The sequence below is a fragment of the Dioscorea cayenensis genome, chromosome 5 (assembly GCF_009730915.1).
Source record: "Dioscorea cayenensis subsp. rotundata cultivar TDr96_F1 chromosome 5, TDr96_F1_v2_PseudoChromosome.rev07_lg8_w22 25.fasta, whole genome shotgun sequence".
NCBI lineage: Eukaryota > Viridiplantae > Streptophyta > Magnoliopsida > Dioscoreales > Dioscoreaceae > Dioscorea > Dioscorea cayenensis.
The window spans coordinates 129858-151927 of NC_052475.1; the positions used below are offsets into that span (position 1 = coordinate 129858).

A 22070-nucleotide genomic window follows, 5' to 3' on the forward strand; every position below is an offset into this window, starting at 1 on the left:
GCACTTGGACCGAGTGTGGGCTAGATTTTTTATTTTGTTTTGGGGCCAGGAGGATGGACTTCTTTCCTCCTTGTTTTCAATTACTTGCGTTTGTTTTCTTTTGAGTTGTTTCACCACATCTAGTGGTGCTAGGTGTTTATTTTTGCTTGTTCTTTTATCGTGTGGGTAGATTGTTGTATTTCATTTGTCTTTTAATTGAAGTGGTTTATCTACCTTTTCAAAAATAAATAATAATAATAATAATAATGCAATTTGAATTAAAATTAAATAAAGTGATTCATGACTTTATCTAATGGAATCCTAAGTTAACTTTAATTGCCATTTTGGATAATGATCTACAATGGAGTTAATATCCTTTGATGGTAAAGATTATATTTAGTACATCACCAAAAGTCTCCTATCTAATATTTTGGAAAACCCAGTTCCATCGACGGGAGAGAATGTGATAGATTGGAAGAGTCTGCGGATTCTTCAAATGCAGATCTTAATCCCTTTGTGCGTATTGTCTGAATTGCTATGGCTGAAGGTAAGTGATCATGCTTCCGCTATTACATTAATTATTCAATTAATTTGACATATTAAATACCTTACTCTAATTTTATAATTTGACATAATTAAATAAGTAAATATTGTATGCCAATTAATTTCAAACACAGCAAATATGTTCCTTTGGTTCCTCTGCTTCGTGTTTTATGTGCTCCATTTACTTTGCTTTGTACAACGTGATGGTGACAGCATTCACTCCCATTCCTAACAATATCATATCCTTCATCTCAGTCTTCACAGTACCTAAACTCAAAATCAAACACACGTGGAGTTTTACATGAACGCCATTATTCCGTCTTTCATGCAGCCGACCCTTGTGCAGTGGAGGTGGTACTACTGGGTTAATATGTCCAATGTTCTTAACTATTTTTGGGCTAGTGACATCTCAACGTGGGGATAAAACAAACTCGGTTGACAAGGCCTAACATTAATTATGAGTTTTCCTTGGAAGAAATTAATACTGGGTTTTAATTTCCAGCAAGGTTTTTCTCCCTGTAGTTCACGCTGAGTTTGTGCTAATCTTCTTCTTTGTCTTTGCATGCATTAATTATACTTAACTCCACCAAGTTCCTCAACAACGAACCAAAATAGGCAAAGAGTACTATATTTTTATGAACCAAATTTATGACAACATCCGAGTTCTGTAACATTTTCACTGTACTTGAATTGAAAATGGCTCCACCACGAACTGTAGGCCGGGCTGACTACTGTGTGTGTAATGTATGCATGTGGTCCCATTCCAAATATATTTTAGTATTATTTTATACAAGACGAGATACATGCATGCAATAAGCAAAAGTGCAAACTGACCACCGTTGCAGTCCTTTCCATCGCTCTCAGCGGATCAAAGCATCATCATCCGGGATCCAAAGAAAATTCCTTTCTCTTCTTCATTGATCATTGGCCCACATCCTCCCTAGAAATCAAGTTATCAACAACCGCTAAATAAAAAATAATCCTCAATGATATATTTTTAAAATTTCAAAAACCTTCATTGTAAAAAACAAATGCCAACAGCCAACTCATCTAGGTATTCTTCGTCGTGCCCCTACTCATTAGGAGATCCTTTTTACCCTTGGGAGCTTTTTTTGCCACTCTCTTTATGCTCTTTTTACTCTTCTTTATGTTTTTTTTTCTCATCCTGAGATTGGTGGATGACGTTATGCTCTTTTGGTTCATCATATATGATTACTCTATATATTTTATATTTAGTTTTGTGTACTTGATTGTTGCACTGTTGTCTTACTACTTTTAGTTTAATTAATGCATTTATGGACCATTTCTTTAAAAAGGTAAAAAAAATCTCGTCTATCATTGCAAAAAATCAGTTTGTTTATAACCGAAATTCAAATTCATGAGCATTGTTATAACTTATAATTAGAGCTACCAATTTTGTTTTAAATTTAGCGGGATCTCTTAACTTTAACTCCTTGGTAGGAATTGTAATTTAATTTCCAAAATTAGAGTAGCGGCAGTAAAGTAATTATTATTATTATTATTGTTAAGTTAAGTGAAAGAAAAGCAGCGCGCCAAAAAGCTACCAACCTTTCGTTTCTGATCTCCTCCACGTGGCCCCCATCATATCACTTTGCTGTCAGTTCCACTATAAAAGGCATTGTGGGGCCCCACTTGCAGGGGATCCACACCATTCACGCAGGGCTGAGTGAGCCGTACACGTAGCAACACGGCTCTGCTTCTTCTTGCGCTCCGTTTCCATTAAACTTATCATCCCTCTCCCTGAACCCTTTGTCTCTTGATCTTTCTTGAACCCCCTGAAGAAAACCCCATCGAGATGCCGTTTGCTCTCTCCGGGATCCTCCTTCCTACTGTGCCGGGAACGTCCTCCCGATCCGATTTTCGCGGCGTCCGCCGGAGTAGAGCGAACGTCTCATTTCTTTCCACCACGACGAACTCCAACTCTAGTGAGTGAGATCTCTTCATCTTTCTTCGTTTTTTCTTTTTTTCCTTTCCTTTTCTTCTTATTGGCTGCAAAGTTTTGGTGTGATTGGTGTCAAATATGGTATCCCGTGCTTCTTCGGGATGAGCGTTCCCGTGGTGATCTTTTTATTTTTAGTAGATTTGCCTTTTTCTTTTTTGGTTTTCTTTTCTCTGATCTGATTGGTTTTGTCCTTTTTTTTTTTGCTGTGATTCTGTTTTGTTCTTGGTTTTGGATTGGTATGTGAGTGATGGTTGTGGTTCTTTTCTCGATCTTGGATTGGCCCTGCTTGGTTTAATGCTAACCTTATTCTTCTTTTTAGGGAAGATATGTGCTTCGCTCTCTCCTTCTCCTTCTTTTGACTCGGATTCTACTTCTACGACTGTGGCTGCTGCTGGTGGGAAAGTTCTTATCCCAGGTGGCGAGAGCCAAGAATCTACTCCCCCTGCAATCAAGGATCCTCAGGTAGCCGATAAAGATCACAAGGTATAATCAACTCTGTTTTTGTTATTATTATTATTTTAAAAAAAAATATATAGAAAAGAAAAATAAAAAACCAAGAATTGTGAATCTTAAGATTTTCCTGTATAATCAAGAGTGTTTGATTTACTCTAGTTTCACATTGTGGGTTTTGTTGATTTCTTGAAAGAAGAAAAAGAAAATTCAAGGACGCCCCTATCAATTGTGGATGTTAAGATTTCCCTTTATATTTTGCACAGGTGTTTGAAGATGTAGTAATTTTACCCACCGAAGTTGAGAGTGCCATTGAAATTGAACAAAAATCTGTTGCTTCAGAAACCCTTGTTGAGGTGGATAGTGCCATTGAAGTTGAACAAAAATTTGTTGCTTCAGAAACCCTTGTTGAGGTGGATAGTGCCATTGAAGTTGAACAAAAATTTGTTGCTTCAGAAACCCTTGTTGAGGTGGATAGTGCCATTGAAGTTGAACAAAAATCTGTTGCTTCAGAAACCCTTGTTGAGGTGGATGGTGCTATTGGAGTTGAACAACAATCTTTTGCTTCAGAAACCCTTGTTGAGGTGGAAGGTGGTGAGCTTCCTGAGTCTTTGGCCACTGTGAAAATTGATGAGCCAATGGAAGAGAAATTAGGAGTTATTCCTCCCCCTGGTAGTGGCCAGAAAATTTATGAGTATGACCCTCAGTTAGAAGCTCATCGAGCACATCTTGACTACAGGTGAGAAACACTTACAATTTTATGATTGTGATGTATTTTCAGATAGACTTTGGTTATTACTGTATTTATATCTATAGACTATAGGTAACAGATGGATGTTTGTATCTTCTTACTATTTGGCTTTTCACATTATGGATTCTTCTTTGATGTTCCTTTTGGAAGTACAATGTGCTGCCTGGCTGCATCTAGCAAGAGTCTTTTGGGGATTGTTCCTGCGTGAATGTCGTATCTATGATGCTACCATAGCTAAAGTTATCTTTCTTCAAGTGCAGATATAGCCAATACAAGAGACTGCGTGAGCTTATTGATGAACATGAAGGAGGTTTGGAACCATTTTCTCGTGGCTACGAAAAGTTTGGCTTTATCAAAAGGTTACCTCTGCATTGCCTTATAAAAGCTGTTTCTATTTTTGAATTTGATCATACAATTCTCATTTCCATCTAGAATTGAGGGTTTTGTCTCTACTCGATAATATTCTTTTTATTCTTATTTCTATATGTATCAATTGTGCCAAGCCAACTTTATTTTTAGTATATATGTTGTGATTAGCAATTAAATCTTGCATGATGCATTTTTGGTTTTTGTCTAGATTTTTCCTTGTATGCTGCACAAAGATGAGTTTGATCATCTGCTTTATCTTATTCCTTTTACTTAGGTTGATTGCTTTAGGTTATGATTTGCTCAAATGCTGGTGATAGTTCTCACAATTATGTATGATGAACCTTTCTTCTTCTTCTTTTTTTCCCAGTGACAACGGCATAACGTATCGGGAATGGGCCCCTGGAGCAAAGGTTTGTTGGTAAACATGGCTTTGCTCTGTGTGTGTGTGATTGGTCATGATGATGATCCATTTTTAATCTATGTATTACCAGGGGTTGATTCTCTTAAATGTCTGGATTTAAAAATCTATTTCAACAATAGCATCCTTGTCTTTTAGTACCCGAAAATAATGTCGTTCATTTGCTTTCAGTGGGCAGCACTAATTGGAGATTTTAACAATTGGAATCCTAATGCTGATGTCATGACGAAGGTATGCTACTATCCATGCTTCCTTTTAGACTATAATATTTTGCTAGGATCTATTTATTACCTTTTTCATTATCGTGAGCAGCTCTTGCTTCAGCTAATTCTTTTTACTCATATTACTTGTAGAGGGTTGTCTACTGATTTATATTAGACTTTCCTGAAACACAAATTTTGAACAACAATAAGGTGGATGATTCATTGGTAAATTGTTAGTGCTGTGAAAGCACGAAAGGTGGTCTTGTAATAAAGATCTCCATCCCTATGTTAGATAGATTCTGTTGTAAATTTATTTTCCTTATGTAAAGAATTGGAGGCCTTTGTTTTTTTTTTTTTATGAAGCCAGAGTTTAAGGTCTTGATCTTAGGTTGAAAACTCTCAGTCTTTTGAATTGAGTTTTTAGCTTCATTTTAAGGTGTTTGAGTTTCAATGGTTGATAAACAAACTAATGATTTTATTATATGGGTGACGACTCTAATGCTCGACTGTCTAGAATGAATTTGGCGTGTGGGAGTTATTTTTGCCCAACAATGCAGATGGCTCACCACCAATTCCTCATGGCTCACGTGTGAAGGTACTATTTAGTTGCTGACCATTAAATTTTGCCCATTTCTTATATTGTAATAATTTATTGAAATTCTTTGGAATATCTGAATGATATTAGATCTTGTTTATTCATGCAATCTATCATTGTTCCTAGTTTGAGTTATCAGAATTTAGGAGTTCTAAAACATGGATGATCTATTAGCTCATTAGATTTCTTCCTGGTAAAAAAACCTGATGTTGCGTGCTTTTATAGCATTTGTTGATGAAAGAAAGTTAAATCTCTGTATGATGGAAGAATTGATCGTATAGTGACAAGCTGCTGCCATGTTATTGCACACTTGAACTCTGCCATATTTCTATTGCTTTCTTAGAAATGTTCAAATATAAAGGGGGAGAAAGCTTTTATCTGGAAAAGCGAGTAACATAATAATAGTCCTATTTTGCAAGTGAGAATAGTTATATATGTCTCAATTATCTTCATTGTTTGATTGTTGTATATTCATCTGTTTGTGTCTTTTCAGACCCTGTCAAACACTTTAAGAATTTAATGGCCATCAATGTGGTTTACAAGTTGTTCATCGGTTGTTTTATTATCCAAATATATCCAAAATATTTAATGATCAAACGCACCCTCTTCTTCACGTATAATTATCCGGCGAACTAATCATCACTAACCCTATAATCACAATGTCACCACAGATACGTATGGATAGTCCATCTGGCGTGAAAGACTCAATCCCTGCATGGATAAAGTTCTCTGTTCAGGCCCCTGGGGAAATACCTTACAATGGTGTATATTATGATCCTCCGGAGGAGGTATTATTATTTCCCTGTTAAATATCATTTGGATAAAAAGCTTCCGAATAATTAATTAGTTTTTTTCCTGTGATGGGCATTTGGTATTTTATTTTTGAGTATTTATTTTATTTCTGAAATTCAGTTTTTCATTTATCTACATAGGAAAGGTATATATTCAAGCATCCTAGGCCAAAAGCTCCAAAATCTATACGTATTTATGAGTCACATGTTGGAATGAGTAGCACGGTAAGCCTTCCACATTTTTTTTAACCATTCCATCTTTTATTTGTTTTACATCAATATTTGGTGCAAGACCTTCCATATTTCTTGGTGTGCCTTCTCAAACAATTACACAACAATTATGGTGAAGGGCTAAGGTAGTCGCTACTTTATATTTTTCCGGACGTGGTTTGGTTGGGGTTAAGAAAATCACGTTTAAGTTGGTTTTTGAGTTAAATTTGACTTAATTAAAATAAATATTTTAAAATGATGGGCATTTTTTATTACTTATTATTAATATATACATATATTTTTAATTAATTCAATCTTGAAATATAAGTTGGTGGGACTCCCCCCAAATAGTTCTTAATGATTGTTGATGTTGACATTTTGATTCTTCTATTGAACAATAATGAGCATTCCTGTGCAATTTATTTCAATAATTTCATGGACAAACTATTATTGAATTATTATTTCCTGTGTGGAAGTATAAATTTTTCATATAATACTTTCAAGCATGGGTTTTTGGTGCAAACTTGAAACAGTGTTACTGCCAAAACATGATAGTTCTTTTCTTTTTTTGATAAATAAGTAAATTAATAAAATGGCCATATCTATAAGGAACCTTAGGCGACATTAATTTCTGTTGTTCCATGCTTGTATTGTATACAATATTCACTGGTATTTTGTTTCTTTACCTAGACTTGGGTTGTCACTTGCAGGAACCCAAGATTAACACATACGCTAACTTCAGGGATGATGTATTACCCCGGATTAAACGACTTGGATACAATGCTGTTCAGATAATGGCCATTCAAGAGCACTCATATTATGGAAGTTTTGGGTAATTTACACCTTTTTGGATTTTGTGGAAGTTCAAGCTTAACATATTTTTTTTGTTGTGACCTAGCTAAAGTACTGAAACTTGCAAGCCATATTTTTGGCATTCATTGAATCACCTGTTTGATATTTTCCAAATTAAACCATTTGAAATCTGTCAAATCCGACAGTTCCTCTTCATTATGTATTTAAGAACCAAGCTAACCCTTTTTATTAATTTTGTTCAGGTAGAGAAATTTCCTAGATGTGAAAGTTATGCTATGCTCTTCATGTTTCTGTTGGTCATATATTATCAATCAGTGTTCTTGATACCTGTCTAGTAACCATTATGTTTGTTGTTTTATATTTTTTGTAGGTATCATGTAACCAATTTCTTTGCGCCAAGCAGTCGTTTTGGAACTCCAGATGATCTCAAATCCTTGATTGATAAAGCTCATGAGCTTGGAATAATTGTCCTAATGGATATTGTGCACAGGTTATATTCAAAATTTTTTTGTATCAGTCTTTTTTTTCCTTCAGAAGTATCCTTACCTCTTTCATATTGGTCATGTTATCTTTAATAATATGATGGTTTTGTCATTATCCATTCACATTTATTGTTTTCCCATTGTTTCTCTAACTGATAATGCTAGCAACTTGATCAGACGGGGTTATCGAGTGAAATTTTAGAAAATGAGGCTCTGTACACTTCAAAATAGAAAAGGAAATCAGCTGATGACACAGAAATTTTCAGATGAAAATAAAATAAAATTATTGACATTTGAATAAGCTGTGATGTGAATTAATATTTTAAGTAATGGGAGTAAGATATGACTACTATTTTTTTATGTTCAAGAAAGGTAATGAAGTTGTACTTTCACTTAATCAAGATGTGCCTTCTTGGATTTCTGAGAGAAGTGGCTGTTTGGCTCAAGTAATAATGAATTTGTTGCTCAACCTTTTATTTCCGTTTTCTATATATGTATGCTGGTGTTTTTTGGAACTAAGCCTTCATCAGGAAAGCATCAATGCCCGGATTAATGTGAAAACAACGTTGGTGCTGTGCATATCTGTGCTCAATCTTCTATATCTTACATCAACGCCTTATTTTTTGTTACTTGCCCTTGAGGCATCTAACTTTGTTTACATTGATAACCCAGCCATGCGTCAAATAACGTCTTAGATGGGTTGAATCAGATTTGATGGGACGGACACTCACTATTTCCACTCTGGATCTCGTGGGCACCACTGGATGTGGGATTCTCGCCTTTTCAACTATGGAAGTTGGGAGGTGTGAACAAACTCTGTAGATTTGTTGTCACAACAATGTGCTGACTTCCTTATCTCCTGTCACATTATGTTTAACCTGCCTCTGATTCTGTGCAGGTGTTGAGATTTCTCCTTTCCAATGCAAGATGGTGGCTTGATGAATATAAGTTTGATGGTTTCAGATTTGATGGAGTTACCTCAATGATGTATACACACCATGGGTTGGCGGTAAGCAGAATATAAGTCATCATTGTCTGGTTGTTTTAGATCTCAGGTCAAATTGCCTTGTTTGAACTTATCCTATCATCAAAGAGTACATTAGGTTCTAAACATCTCTCTTATGGAAGGTTAAACTGTTTGATTTTTTTTATAATGCTATAGACAACTATATCAGAAGTGGAGAATGCTTGAATTACAGGTGGGTTATCACCCTTAAATTTTCTATTTATTTTCTGCTATTATTTCCAATCTTACTCCATGGTTTTTTGAAGACCATGAAATAATAGCTATTTGGGAATGTTAAGGATATACTTACCCAGATTTTCCTTTTTGTGGTCTTCTTTGAATTGTTTGAAATTCCTTTTACAAGTGTAATTTGTTTTACCCATATTTGCTGGTTGTGTTCTCTTGATGCTTTCAGGTGGGTTTCACTGGAAACTACAATGAATACTTTGGATTGGCAACTGATGTGGATGCGATGGTCTATCTTATGCTGGTCAATGATCTTATTCATGGGCTTTTTCCAAATGCAGTTACCATTGGTGAAGATGTAAGTTAACATCATGAGCTTTACATTTGGTTTTATTTTTTATTTTTTTATTTTTTTATTTTTTTATTATTTATGCTCAATAAAATGTATTGTGTTGTTAATGTGTTATGTGTGAATTAACAAGAGCTGTAGATATGTATATATATAGTGATTCTTCTGTAGTATAAATGGATGTATCCAACTGGTTTTTGTTGTGAGATCTAGATCGGTTGGGATATTTTGTATTCAAGGTACAGAAAAATCATTGTACCTGCATATATTGCTGTGTTCCTTGAGTATTATGATTATCAACTGGAGTATCTGAGATGAACCAGCCTCTTTTATGTTGTTGATGGATTTGCGTGCATTAACATCATCTTTTATAGTGCCAAAAGAGTTTTCCAATAATGATTCTTAACGATAAGCCAAGTTAGGTGATCCTACAATTAACTTGTACAATCCCATGTGCCTGTGTGTGTGTGTATGCCTGTCTGTGTCTCTGTGTCATATTCTTGTCCCTATGCATTAATTCATTTTCAATTTATTATGTAGCATTAATTTGAATGTATGGTGTGTTATATTCTTATCATGATGCATTGATTCATTTTCAATTTATTTTGTAGCATTAATTTGAATGTATGGTGTGTTATATTCTTATCACGATGCATTGATTTATTTTCAATTTATAATGTAGCATTAATTTGAATGTATTATGTATGTTATATTCTTTTCGCTATGTGTTGATTCATTTTCAATTTATTAGGTTGCATTAATTTGAATGTATGCCTCAGGTAAGCGGAATGCCAGCGTTCTGCATTCCTGTTAAAGATGGTGGTGTTGGTTTTGATTATCGACTTCATATGGCTATTGCTGACAAATGGATTGAAATTCTAAAGTAAGTAAAACTGAGATGGTGCGCAGGTACATAACTCTGTTGTTAGTAGTCTAGCTGAATTTTGCTGCACACTGCCAATTATGTGATGGTTGCCTCTTGGCTTTCACATTTTTCGTCAATGTGAAAGTTATCATTGACTTATTTTGGAGTAGGAAAGATGAACTGAGCCTCAGGTCACTTTGTTAATATTCTTGCCTGTGTACCTTAGTCAAACTAGGATAGTATAGTGACTCATCTGATAATAGAATAGTCACTAAAAAAATCTTATTATAATTTTTTTTTTTTTTTATCATATTCTTTACTATTTTTGCAAATTTTCTAATTCCCTTGGAAATCACCATATGCATATTCAGTTTTAATTTACTTTGATGGTTATTATAGGTTAAAGGATGAGAACTGGAAAATGGGCGAAATTGTATACACCCTCACAAATAGGAGGTGGTCAGAAAAGTGTGTTGGATATGCTGAAAGCCATGATCAAGCTCTTGTTGGGGACAAGACTATTGCATTTTGGCTAATGGACAAGGTAATCTTTGCTGTAGAATGCTTTTATCTGCGTTTATTTGGAAGCATTTATGTACCTGTGATTGCTTGTGCATGTATTTCTGTCTGGTTTTTTACATCTATATGCATTGTACATGCCTAGACTCATACACCTCTATTCTTGATTTGCTTGTTTATCTAGCTCTTAACTTAAATGTGTGCATTCACTTATTTTTAGTCTTCTAGAATGTTTCTCTTGAATATTTTTTCAAAAAGTTGTGTTATGCATGGGCATTCATGCAGCATTCAAAATGAAGAATATTCTCATGCATGCACAAACTTAAACAATAGAAGTACATTCCTTATTGAACTCATTTTAGCAGGGTAGTGTCTATCAATGGTTTTCTACATGTCATATCAATGAAAATGCTTAAAAAAAAAAATTGCTCATCAATGTCCACCAATGAAGCCATGATGGAATTAATGGCCTCTAGATTAGTCAGTGCAGAAATTACTATTTCTATTTCATTTAGTAACTCTAAGATACTTGCATTGGTCAACACCTAAATTTTTTGGTCTACTAATTTCCACTCAAGCCACATTTTGTTTTAGTTTGGATTCTGCATATTGATATTAAGACCATACATATGCCCTGCTTCATCTCCATGTCCAAATTTTAGAAAATGGTTGTCCTAAATGCCATGCTAGCCACAGGACAATAATATCATATGTCATGGTTGGTGACTCTATCCTTGTTGGTACTATATCTTATTTTATGGAGTATTTTCTGCAGGATATGTATGACTATATGGCTCTTGATGTTCCAACAACTCCTAGAATAGAGAGAGGAATAGCTCTCCACAAGATGATCAGGTTAATCACTATGGGATTAGGTGGAGAAGGATACCTTAATTTCATGGGTAATGAGTTTGGGCATCCTGGTAAGAATTAGCTTAGCAACGCTATATTTATATCAAGTTCAATAATTATGTTGTTACTAGTTAGATCCTGATAACTCGCAAATTTACTATATATTATGTTCCATTCTTTTCCTGTGTTTCAGAGTGGATCGATTTTCCAAGAGGTGATCAAAGACTTCCAAATGGTAGGGTGATATCGAGCAATAATTATAGCTTGGACAAGTGTCGCCGTAGATTTGATTTGGTAAGCTTCATGGATTGTTGCATCTACTTAATACAAGGTTGTGGTTTGCTATCATATATACATGTATAGGAATGGTTTATCGAATTTGTTTTGGCAGAAGGATAAGAGCAAAATTATTGGAAAAATTCCTTATGAATTTGTGACAAATAGTTAGTTTGAAACCCTGCTAACTCTCACTTATGTAAGCTTATCATGCTGCCTAAGTATCTTAGGTATTGTCATCAAAATTTGGGTGATCACTCTGTTTTAGGTCGATACTGAAGTGAATGGAAAGGTGGCATTTTGGACTATGCTAAGATGTTTTTTTTTTACTCATCAATCTTCTTAGTTCCCATTACTTGCGTGGTTCCATCAATTTCCTTTTAAAGATTAGGGATACCATGAGCACTTTTGGAGATCTCCTTGATATCTTATAGATACTGCAATACAACTATTGCCTGCCTTCTCGATTGTTACAATCCACCAATGTTTTTGCATTGGGTGTAACAGATCTTGGTGCAACAAGTACCAGCATAACTTGGGGGAGGTGATCAGTTAATGGCAATAGGGGGCAAAGTAGGTTGCCCACCTATTAAGAACCATAGACATTTTTGGCTCATCACAGTCACGTGTTTATGATCCTTTTTTGTGTGTGTGTGTGTAATTTTAGTGAAACTGCTGAGGCATTTTATTTGCTCACAGTTTCTATGCCATCTCAAAATGTGATTCCATTGAGATCATTTGTTTTTAATGGTTATTCTTATTTAGTTTTGCATTTGACATTATATATATAGCGACGGAGTCAATGGTTGTTGAAAAATGTTGAAATAGTCTAATGTTTGGACTGATATTTACATGATATCTTTTCTTATTTCCATGCCATTGTCATTGTAATTGCAGGGAGATGCAGATTACCTAAGGTACCGTGGAATGCAGGAATTTGATCAAGCAATGCAACATCTTGAGGAGAAATATGGTGTATGTGTAGCTTTTGGTACCTCTTCCTTGGCAGTTTTTTTCCTTACTTTTACTCCTGGGAAAGTTTTATAACCTTGAAATATGAATTGGCTGACAATTTGTGGATTTATGTTATTATATAGTTCATGACTTCAGAACACCAGTTTGTGTCACGGCAAGATGAAGGCGACAAGATGGTTGTTTTTGAACGAGGTGATTTGGTATTTGTCTTCAATTTCCATTGGAACAACAGTTACTTTAACTACCGAGTCGGCTGTTCAAAGCCTGGAAAATATAAAGTAAGATGTGATTTTGCTGCCCACATTTGTTCTAAATGTTTTGGTACAATATGTTTTTCTTTCATCAATCTTGAGAATGTAACTTTTTTATCTTAATTTTATTGTTTGGCATGCTTGTGATATTTTAAACAAAGTTGATGCCAGGGTCTGATGTGCGATATGCTATTAATTTCAGGTGGTTTTAAGTTCTGATGATGGTTGGTTTGGTGGCTTCGACCGTATTGATCCCAAAGCAGAGTACTTCACTAGTGTATGCATTCACTCATTATGTTAACTACTTCAACCTGGTTTCCTTTTTTGGCTTGTCAGGACAACAATAACATGACTTTCCCCTTGTCTTCCCCTTGCAGGAAGGAAGGTATGACAATAGTCCCCGCTCTTTCTCAGTGTATGCTCCAAATAGAACAGCTGTCGTGTATGCTCTCTGTGATGAATGATTCAAAAGCTTCGTTAGGCCTTTCCAGTTGAATGCGGCAGCTCTGATGAAGTGACCGCAGTTGTGGAATCCAGTGGCATCATCATCCATGCAGATATAGTAGATCAGCTTGACATTGTTATTGATGATGATTATTCTATCCACTCCACTTTTGTTAATATAGCTTCATCCTTGGGCGGTAGCATACCAGCAGAAAGTGCTTTCCTAAACTCCTTCCACTCGCAGCAGCATATGGTTCCTCCTTTTTTCCTGATGAATAACTGATTCGGAGGAAATTTGTGTTGATGTTTTTCCCATCTATATATCATCTATGAATAATTTTTACATGTACGGCATAGTAATGGAATTAGTTGTGGCAGCCACTGATATTCATTCCTTCCTTGTAATACACTACTACGAGTCAATTCTGATGAATAAAGGCGAACATGGTGGCAGTAAGTTGATTTCATGCTGGTGAGATCAAGTGGATTGTGTCTTTGATGCGTAATTGATTCCTATAAATGGATTTCTGATGATGTTGCAAGCCAGATACATAATATATATATATATATAATACATGTCGTAAGTGTCCTTTTTATATGAAATCATAAATCCTACGGTAAAAAAAATCAAAACTTGAAGGTGGGTAGTATTTTGATGGGATAAATAATAACCCAATATATTTATGTTATATGTTGACAGATTTTACTAGTGTATTGTATTTGGTGGCACATAACACTCTTTGAGTAATGGCGTGACGCGAAACTATCCAGATGCTCTCTCTACCACCAAACCAAAGCAGCGTATTGAGTATTCTACAGCGACCGCGGTACTAGAATAGATTCCTGATGTCCACCAGTAGCAATGAGGCATCCACAACCTATCAGTCAGTCTATGATTCACAAAGGCATTTTGGCATTTGACAAATCAGGGTTTGATCAGATCACACTACTCTAGTAGTAGTTGGCATGTCAGGGACAAAAGTAAAGATGCATATATATATATAATGAGTATGGGACAACACTATGGTATATACATCACTGGTTGACATGTCAACCACCTATGGATACCTGCCTAGCCTAACCAGGCCCCACTCTTCGTCCTCCCCAACATTATGAGAACTCGTCGTATTTAGGGCGTTTATACCATAGTTATCAGACCCGGCCCGGGCATTAACCCGGTCAAGACTCTGGGTCACGGGTCAATTGGTTCAACCGTCGGATCATTTGGGTCAATGCTGGGTTGATAAAAATATTTTAAAATATTATTTTTTTAAAATTATAAATTAGTTTTTTAATTATATAATAATATATCATAATAATATCCATGAATTATTAGTTATCAAATAAATAATTTGATGGAAAAAATACAAAATAATTGCTAATCTTTGATTTGGAAGTAGTAGAAAAAGAGGAAAAAAAGCTCAAACTTCACATAATATCGATACATAACAATACTAATTCACGATAAAAGTTTTAAATTTATCATCAAACTATCAAACCAAACTCAATCCAATATATAACCAAAAGTTCAAAAATTGAAATTACAAATCAAAACTGGGTCAATTAGTCGATCACGGGTCAATCTGGTTCGATCACGGGTCAATCGATCCCGACCATTGGGTCAACCGGTCTAACCACCGGTCAAAAGCGGGTCAATCGCGGGTCGAACAGGGTTGATTGCATAATCGGTCTAATTAAAGACCCGGGACCGGTTGAAGCACCGGGTCACCGGGTCAACCGGTCTGACCGCCGGGCCGGTCCGGGTTTGATAACTATGGTTTATACCATAGTTATCAGACCCGGCCCGGGCATTGACCCGGTCAAGACTCTGGGTCACGGTCAATTGGTTCAACCGTCGGGTCATTTGGGATTCAAATCTTTCGGGTTGATAAAAAAATATTTTAAAATATTATTTTTTTAAAAATTATAAATTAGTTTTTAATTATATAATAATATATCATAATAATATCCATGAATTATTAGTTATCAAATAAATAATTTGATGGAAAAAAATACAAAAATAATTGCTAATCTTTGATTTGGAAGTAGTAGAAAAAGAGGGAAAAAGCTCAAACTTCACATAATATCAATACATAGCAATACTAATTCACGATAAAAGTTTAAATTTATCATCAAACTATCAAACCAAACTCAATCCAATATATAACCAAAGTTCAAAATTGAAATTACAAATCAAACTGAGTCAATTGGTCGGACCACGGGTCAATCGGTTCGACCACGGGTCAATCGATCCCGATCACTGGGTCAACCGGTCTAACCACCGGGTCAAAGCGGGTCAATCGCGGTCGAGCGGGTTGATTCGATAACCGGTCTAATTAAAGACCCGGACCGATTGAAGCACCGGGTCACCGGGTCAACCAGTCTGACCGCCGGGCCGGTCCGGGTTTGATAACTATGGTTTATAGTTTATACAATGTCAGCCTTTCATCTGATTGTCCCTAAGATCCTTTCATGCTTCCCTTCTTAGATACCTCAGTCATGTGTGTGTGTGTGTGTGTGTAAACGACATTGGAGAATGGTGCTAGGTGAGATGTAAATGACATGTCAACAACCATTCCGTTTTCGTGATTGGATGAGACTAGTCTAATAAAAAGAAAAAGGCATTAAGCTCACATATCACATGAACCGTGCAGTTTTTATATCATAAAGTTAATTATAGTTGTCATTAGTCTATTGTGATGTCAGGAGCGCCTAGCTAGGCTGTTCTTGGATTCTTTGTAGAGGTAGAGACACATCAGTTCCAACTGTTAGCTTGAGAATCTGAACCATCACTTTGCATTGGGACCTTTTCTAGGTGCTATCTTATCATCCCTATTTTGAGTGGCACTGTAGACCATGTCCAAGCCAGTTAATGAAATACAAATAAGCGCACGCACACAGTCACACTTGCATGTATCATTTTATTTTTATTTTTTTTTAAATTTACCACACCTGAGCATTCATATTTATATCCCTTTATATTCCCTTGCGCATGCTAAATTGTCCATGAGAACACTGTAGAACATCAATGGCGAGAAGAAACAAAAACAAACATCCATGAACCGATGGACAAGCCACCAGCAACGTAAATGAACTGCTTTCTTTTATCATAGATCAACATGAATTGATAAAGACTAAAGAGACGTGCACGCTAGAAACAGTGAAGCATTCAATGTAATGGTCCTTGTAAGGACCAACCTCATCCTAAAAAAAACAAAACTAGCTAGAATTCACCAATTATATATATCAAGAGGAATTATGCTATGTATATATTTTGATTGCTTGTTGAAGAGTAAAACACCATTTTTTAATTATATATAATGAATGAAAAGAGAAAGAGATAGAGCCATAGAGGCATGGAGTTGTGTCCTTCCATGCCATGCCATGCCTGTTCGTATTTATAGCCAGAGACAAGCATTTAAGTAAAATAATAATAATAATAATGATAATGATGTATGTATAAAAGAAAGGAACAGACATATGAATCCAAAAACAGGACTGTTTTGCAGTTAAAGCTTGAATATTGCTCCACGTAATCGCTCTCGTCGTCACGTTTATAGAAATATCAATACAAACCCATGCAAAGCTCGTGCATGCGGTGGCTTATGCTGGTCTTGGTTGAGCTTCACCCACGCCACCTCCTTTTTCACCGTTGGTCTGGGTTCAAGTGATAATCAAGAGTCCTTTGAGATCCACTCATATTTCAATATCTTCTTGTATTTCTCCTTCATGAAAACGACTGCACTCCTGGGATATGTCCTATATCTAACTATCAATCCTGCTACCAAGAAGCCATATACTTCCGCCCATTTTTCTTTCCAGAGAATGTTTCAAAAATTCTTTATAGTCTGATGTGGTCCTCTCCGAAGTCAAAGATGGTAAAAATTGTGACTTGTTCCCACATACTGTTATTTTTATAACATTCAGTGTCCATCCCATCACATTAAAAAAAAAATAAAAAATAAAAAAGCCCAAGCTAAAGTTATTATTAGGGGGCATCTCAAGTTCCAATATGTCTCGTCTCCTCATCACATAGATGACTGAACGGTCAATGATTTGATAATCACACCGAATTAATTTCTTCTTTTTTGTTTTTTTCTTTTCTGAATAAAGGGTCTTGATGGTGCCTTTGTTTTTTTTCACTTTTTACAGAGTAGTAGTAAGTAAAGTTACATCGATTTGGCAGCCGATGGGAGCATGCGTGCTGCCATGCTCTGCTCTACAACCACAAAAATACACATCGGGAAAAAGAGAAAAAAAAAATAACAAGGCCCACAAATCTCCATATCAGTCCTTCTTTTCTGTCCTTTTTATCAAAATTAAATATATATTTTTTTATATATAGTTTTTATAATTCCAAATATGAACCATTTTTTAAACAAAAGCACACGTATGTACGGCCCACTAGCTACCGACGGGCCCACGGTAGCAGACGGATCCATGATCGCATGCGAGATCCGATTTCCCGGCTGTCGGCCTCCGAATCCGATATATATAATATCACAAAAATATATATATATATATATATATTTATATATTTGAGAATTGAGAACCAAGTATACGAGAGGTCCACGTCCAGGGTCCTGCCACCACACCACCACCCCTCACTCACGTGACTCCATCCATCCATCCATCCATTCATTAATTCATCCACCATACACTTGCCTCGGAACTAGAACTGCCCGCATCTTAAGACGATGATGATTGCTCGCCAGTTACTATCTGTAAGCGCCACGTAATTCGAGGCGGTGCCGTCATGGACCCGAAAAGTGAAAACTTTCATTGCTTAGAGAGCCTCCAGGTGCAACATTCATTCATGATTCATCCACCGCCACCGCTTCATCAAAACATGCTCTCCTCTCTCTCTCTCTGTTTCTATGTATTTCGTCACCTGTGAATAAATTAATAATTCCGCGGTATAACTGCTTTGATAATTGTTCTATTTTTCATTGCACTGTCATTTTCCATAAGGTAAACAATCACTATCAAACAATTAATTGATAAATAATTTAGTAAAAAAATGATAAAAATCCAATATTCACTTTTTTTAAAAAATAAAAAACAAAGATACATACAATTTTCAAATCTTTGAAGAGTCAATTTTCTTATTTAATTTTGTTTTATAAATTACTACCAGTATTTATATAAAAAAAGATACTTAAAAAAAAAATGAAGATATATTATTATAAGAGCAACCTTCCTTTACTTTTTCCCTTAAAAAAAACTAATATTATTATTATTCATATATGATATATATATATAAAAAAAAGTAGGAAGGAAGAAGCAGTAAGTCCACAGTCCAGAGTGCAGCAGTATATCAGCAAAGTGCTTTATTTGTAGCCTTTCTCGTTCCCCTACCAACCAGAACCAGAACCAGAACCAGAACCAGAGAGCCAGAAAGCCAGAAAGCCAGAGAGGCACAAGCACAACCCCAGGCCCAGGCCCAGCCTAGGCTAACAACACACTTGTCCACCTCCCTCCAATCAAAATATCCGCCATTTCAAAACCCCACTACACTTCTCCTTCTCTTTCCAGTTTCGCCCCCCTACTACCTCCTTAACATTAACATTAACATTAATGCTGTTCCTCTTATAGACTTCGTCATATATATTCTTCTTCTTCTTCTTATTATTGTTGTTGTTGTTGTTGTTGTTTGGTAGCTAACAAATGGCGCAGAAAAAGAAACACCTTCGTGAGCTTTTGAGAGAAGAGCAGGAGCCATTCCTTTTGAAAAGCTTCATCCAAGAACGCCGGGTACTGCTACGGAGACGACCACCGTCACCCAAGAAAAGTAGCACAACCGCACTCGTTCCTTCAACTCCAACTAACGCTAAAACCCCTCTCTTTCTCCCTTCCAACTCCAAAACACCATCCCTTTTCAGTCTTGCAGCGAAGAAGACTCCTGCCTCCTCCTCCTCCTCCACTGCTATCAATCCAACTGCTTACTTTATATTGGAAGCGGCTCTCAGGATTCAAGAGAAGCAGAGCATGAACCATTCCAGAAGGTCCATCAGAGGTCTTGGCATTGGCTTCTTTGGATCGGTTTTGAAGAGATTAGTGTCGTTTAGGAAACCTAGACGTGAGATTCAGGCCAGAGATGCCACTCTTTCCATCAAGGATATCAAGGTCTGGGATTCCCCGCACGCCGGAGACTGCCGGAAAAGGATTCAGGTAACTCACTGCCTTGAAAAGCGCCGCTCCGCTTCTCACGGAGATGGAAATCATGGGATGGAGAAGAACGAGCTGGTTGAAGACAAGAGCTTCTGCTTCTCGTCCTCGGAGGACGGGAGAGGAGGAACATCCTCTTGCTCAGACGAGAACCGATCGCCGGAGTTTGAGTCTCCGGCGGCCTCTCCCACCCGCCGGAAACCAGAGGTAAGCTTATTGTCTTTCTTTGTTTTTGTCCTTTTCGTCTTTCATTAATAAATAGATTACCGAGTTCTACTCTTATCTCTCAACTCGGACGACTCGTTAATTACTCGGTAGAAAAAAATTATATACAACTGCACTCTTTTCTTGCTTGTGACCCGACTGCCATGCTTGGTCTCGGGTGATTCATTCAGATTAATTGTATATATTTTGAAAAAAAAAAGAAGAGAGGATATTTTAGTATGGTTTAAATTGTCGGTCAATATTAGTGGTCTAAGAATTTGGAATATTGCATGCTTTGAGCCTTTAACAATAGTGTTGGTATTGGTCGTCTTGTGTTTTTGTCATTGTTGTTTGGGCATTTAATTTGTCCTTCAGCGATTCTGTCACGGTAAAAAATAAAAAAAAAGAGATGAAATTGTTGATCTGTTGGTTCTTCTTGTCTTTACTGTTGAAAACTATATAGAATTTCCGTGTAGTTGTCCGGGTGTCTTTCAGCGGCATGGGCAAGTAAAGGCAACGCAAAGTGGCTTTTTCTCATAGAAAGTAGAAAAATAAAAAAGATAGTACTAATGCGACATAATGGGCATGAGGACATTATCAAGCTGCATAATCAAATATTAACAAACAAAACAAAAAAAAAAAAATTTAATCCTAGTCCAGCTCCTGCATAATGCATATGAGGACATTAAATTAAACTAACTAGTAATAAATCCAGTTATAGGTGGACCAGAAGAGATTGTTCCTGTGACTTTATTGTTAGAGACAATGATATGTTTATGAAAAAAAAATGAATAACATTTTTTTATTCATTTTTTAGTCTTAGTATTATTATATAGTATAGAAGTAGTTTATAATTTATTTTTCTTTTTTTTTTAAAAAAAGGAATTGATAAATCAGGGACAGCTGGTTAGTGGCACGGGGCCAGAGGAAGAGTACGACGAGGAGCAGCGGCAGGAGAAAGAGCAACAGTTGAGCCCCGTCTCAGTGCTGGATCTGGACCCCACTTTGGAGGAGGAGGAGGAGGACCACCTGGAAAGACACGTGGACTCATACGAGCGAAGTCTGGCAATTGTTCAAAGTACGGTGCACTGAACTACCCTACTTCTCACTACTACTAATAGACTTTAACATTTTACCTTTATTTTATTTTATTTTATTTTTAAACCCACTCACTCACTCACCTAATCACAGAATCACTCACTCGTGTTGCTGTCTCTGTTTCAATAAAAAAAGTTTTTTATTTTTTTATTTTTTTATTTTTTTTGAGGCGGGCTAATTCTCTTTTGAATTCAAATCTGATATGCTTCGTTTTTTTACTGTGCATGCAGGAGCAAAGCAGCAGCTTATGCACCACCTTCGAAGGTTTCAGAGGTTGACCAGCTTGGATCCTATTGAACTGGACCGGCTCTTGGCTGAGGATGAACTTGATGATGCTGATTATGATCTAAATAATTCAGACTCACATATCATGTTGCACACCCATAACCAACGTTCTCAATTAGCAGAAGAAGAAGAAGAAGAAGAAGAAGAAGAAGAAGAAGAAGAAGCATGTTCATGTTCATGTTCATGTTCTCCTTCTTGCATAGAGAATAGCCGGATGGACATGAAGAAGCTGACTATGGACCTAATTGATGAGGAGAAGTACACAACAGAGAAGTTTGGCGAGGAGGAAGAACAAGTGTTGTTGGAGAAGGTGCGCCAGAGATTTGAGTCATGGAAAGAGGTTGAATCTAACACTATCGACATGATGGTTAGCTTGGATCTCAGACATGAGACACAAGGTTGGGGCGGGCCTTGCAAGGAACAAATGTTAGAGATTGCAACTTTACTTGAAGCTGCCATTTTTGAGCTGCTAATCTTTGAGTTCTCTGATGAACTTACTAATTATGATCATCATTATCAACATCATCATCATCATCATCATCATCAGCAGCAACAGCAACAACAACTACTAGTTGTAGTCTCATAATCTTAGTCTAAACTAGATGCATGATGCCTTTATTTCAAGTGAGCCATGCAGTGGTCATGATCACCTACTTCATGGTTAGGTCTTACAAAAGATAGCAAGCAGTATCCTAATACTAATTACCTTTGAGTCAGTGAGTACCTGGATCGTTTGTGTGAGTACGTTGTCACATGGCTATCTGAAATTTTGCCGGTGTTACAGTCGGACTGTAACAGAGGACTGCACGGAGCAGTTGTATGTGATTTCATGTACATTCATGGACCTGTCTTCTTTCTCTAGTGAATGTTTTCTTGCGCCAAGTTCATCCCCCCAGAACAACTTCTATTATAAGTCCAATTCCATTTAGCTTTTTTACCGTGCTACTACTATGCCAGCTCTTATGCTTTCTGTTATATATATGTATATATATATATTATTTTTAAGTTTTATATATATAGAAGAA

General features: G+C 36.3%; 2 protein-coding genes across 5 annotated transcripts; both read left to right on the top strand.

Annotated features, from left to right (window-relative positions):
* Positions 1–2218: 2218 nt before the first annotated feature.
* On the top strand, positions 2219–13757 carry LOC120261282 (1,4-alpha-glucan-branching enzyme 2-2, chloroplastic/amyloplastic-like). The gene is given in 23 exon segments (XM_039269113.1): positions 2219–2468; positions 2805–2968; positions 3202–3674; positions 3947–4045; positions 4423–4465; positions 4645–4704; positions 5191–5271; positions 5943–6059; positions 6204–6287; positions 6983–7104; positions 7456–7575; positions 8240–8276; positions 8278–8370; positions 8466–8576; positions 8989–9117; positions 9888–9991; positions 10373–10517; positions 11268–11415; positions 11538–11638; positions 12518–12595; positions 12718–12873; positions 13049–13123; positions 13224–13757. Coding segments are annotated over 23 exon segments (2757 nt in total). The 5' UTR covers positions 2219–2338; the 3' UTR covers positions 13311–13757.
* Positions 13758–18566: 4809 nt separating this feature from the next.
* On the top strand, positions 18567–21990 carry LOC120261283. Of its 4 annotated transcripts, none has more exons than XM_039269115.1 (4): positions 18567–18576; positions 18951–19665; positions 20545–20740; positions 20991–21990. In XM_039269115.1, the coding sequence occupies exons 2-4, from the start codon at positions 18958–18960 to the stop codon at positions 21629–21631; spliced, it is 1545 nt and encodes a 514-aa protein (XP_039125049.1). In that variant the 5' UTR covers positions 18567–18576; positions 18951–18957; the 3' UTR covers positions 21632–21990. The 4 variants fall into 4 exon arrangements, with proteins under 4 accessions (XP_039125049.1, XP_039125051.1, XP_039125048.1 ...); XM_039269117.1 differs by lacking the exon at positions 18567–18576 and having other exon boundaries at positions 18583–19665; positions 20991–21165; positions 21196–21990; XM_039269114.1 differs by lacking the exon at positions 18567–18576 and adding an exon at positions 18583–18824.
* The last annotated feature ends 80 nt before the right edge of the window (positions 21991–22070 follow it).

Bases quoted from the DNA above. Each gene is read 5' to 3' on its own strand.
- LOC120261283 (XM_039269115.1), top strand. From the start codon at position 18,958: ATGGCGCAGAAAAAGAAACACCTTCGTGAGCTTTTGAGAGAAGAGCAG. The intron at 19,666-20,544 runs GTAAGCTTATTG...TTTTAAAAAAAG, and splicing joins CCACCCGCCGGAAACCAGAG to GAATTGATAAATCAGGGACA. The intron at 20,741-20,990 runs GTACGGTGCACT...CTGTGCATGCAG, and splicing joins AAGTCTGGCAATTGTTCAAA to GAGCAAAGCAGCAGCTTATG.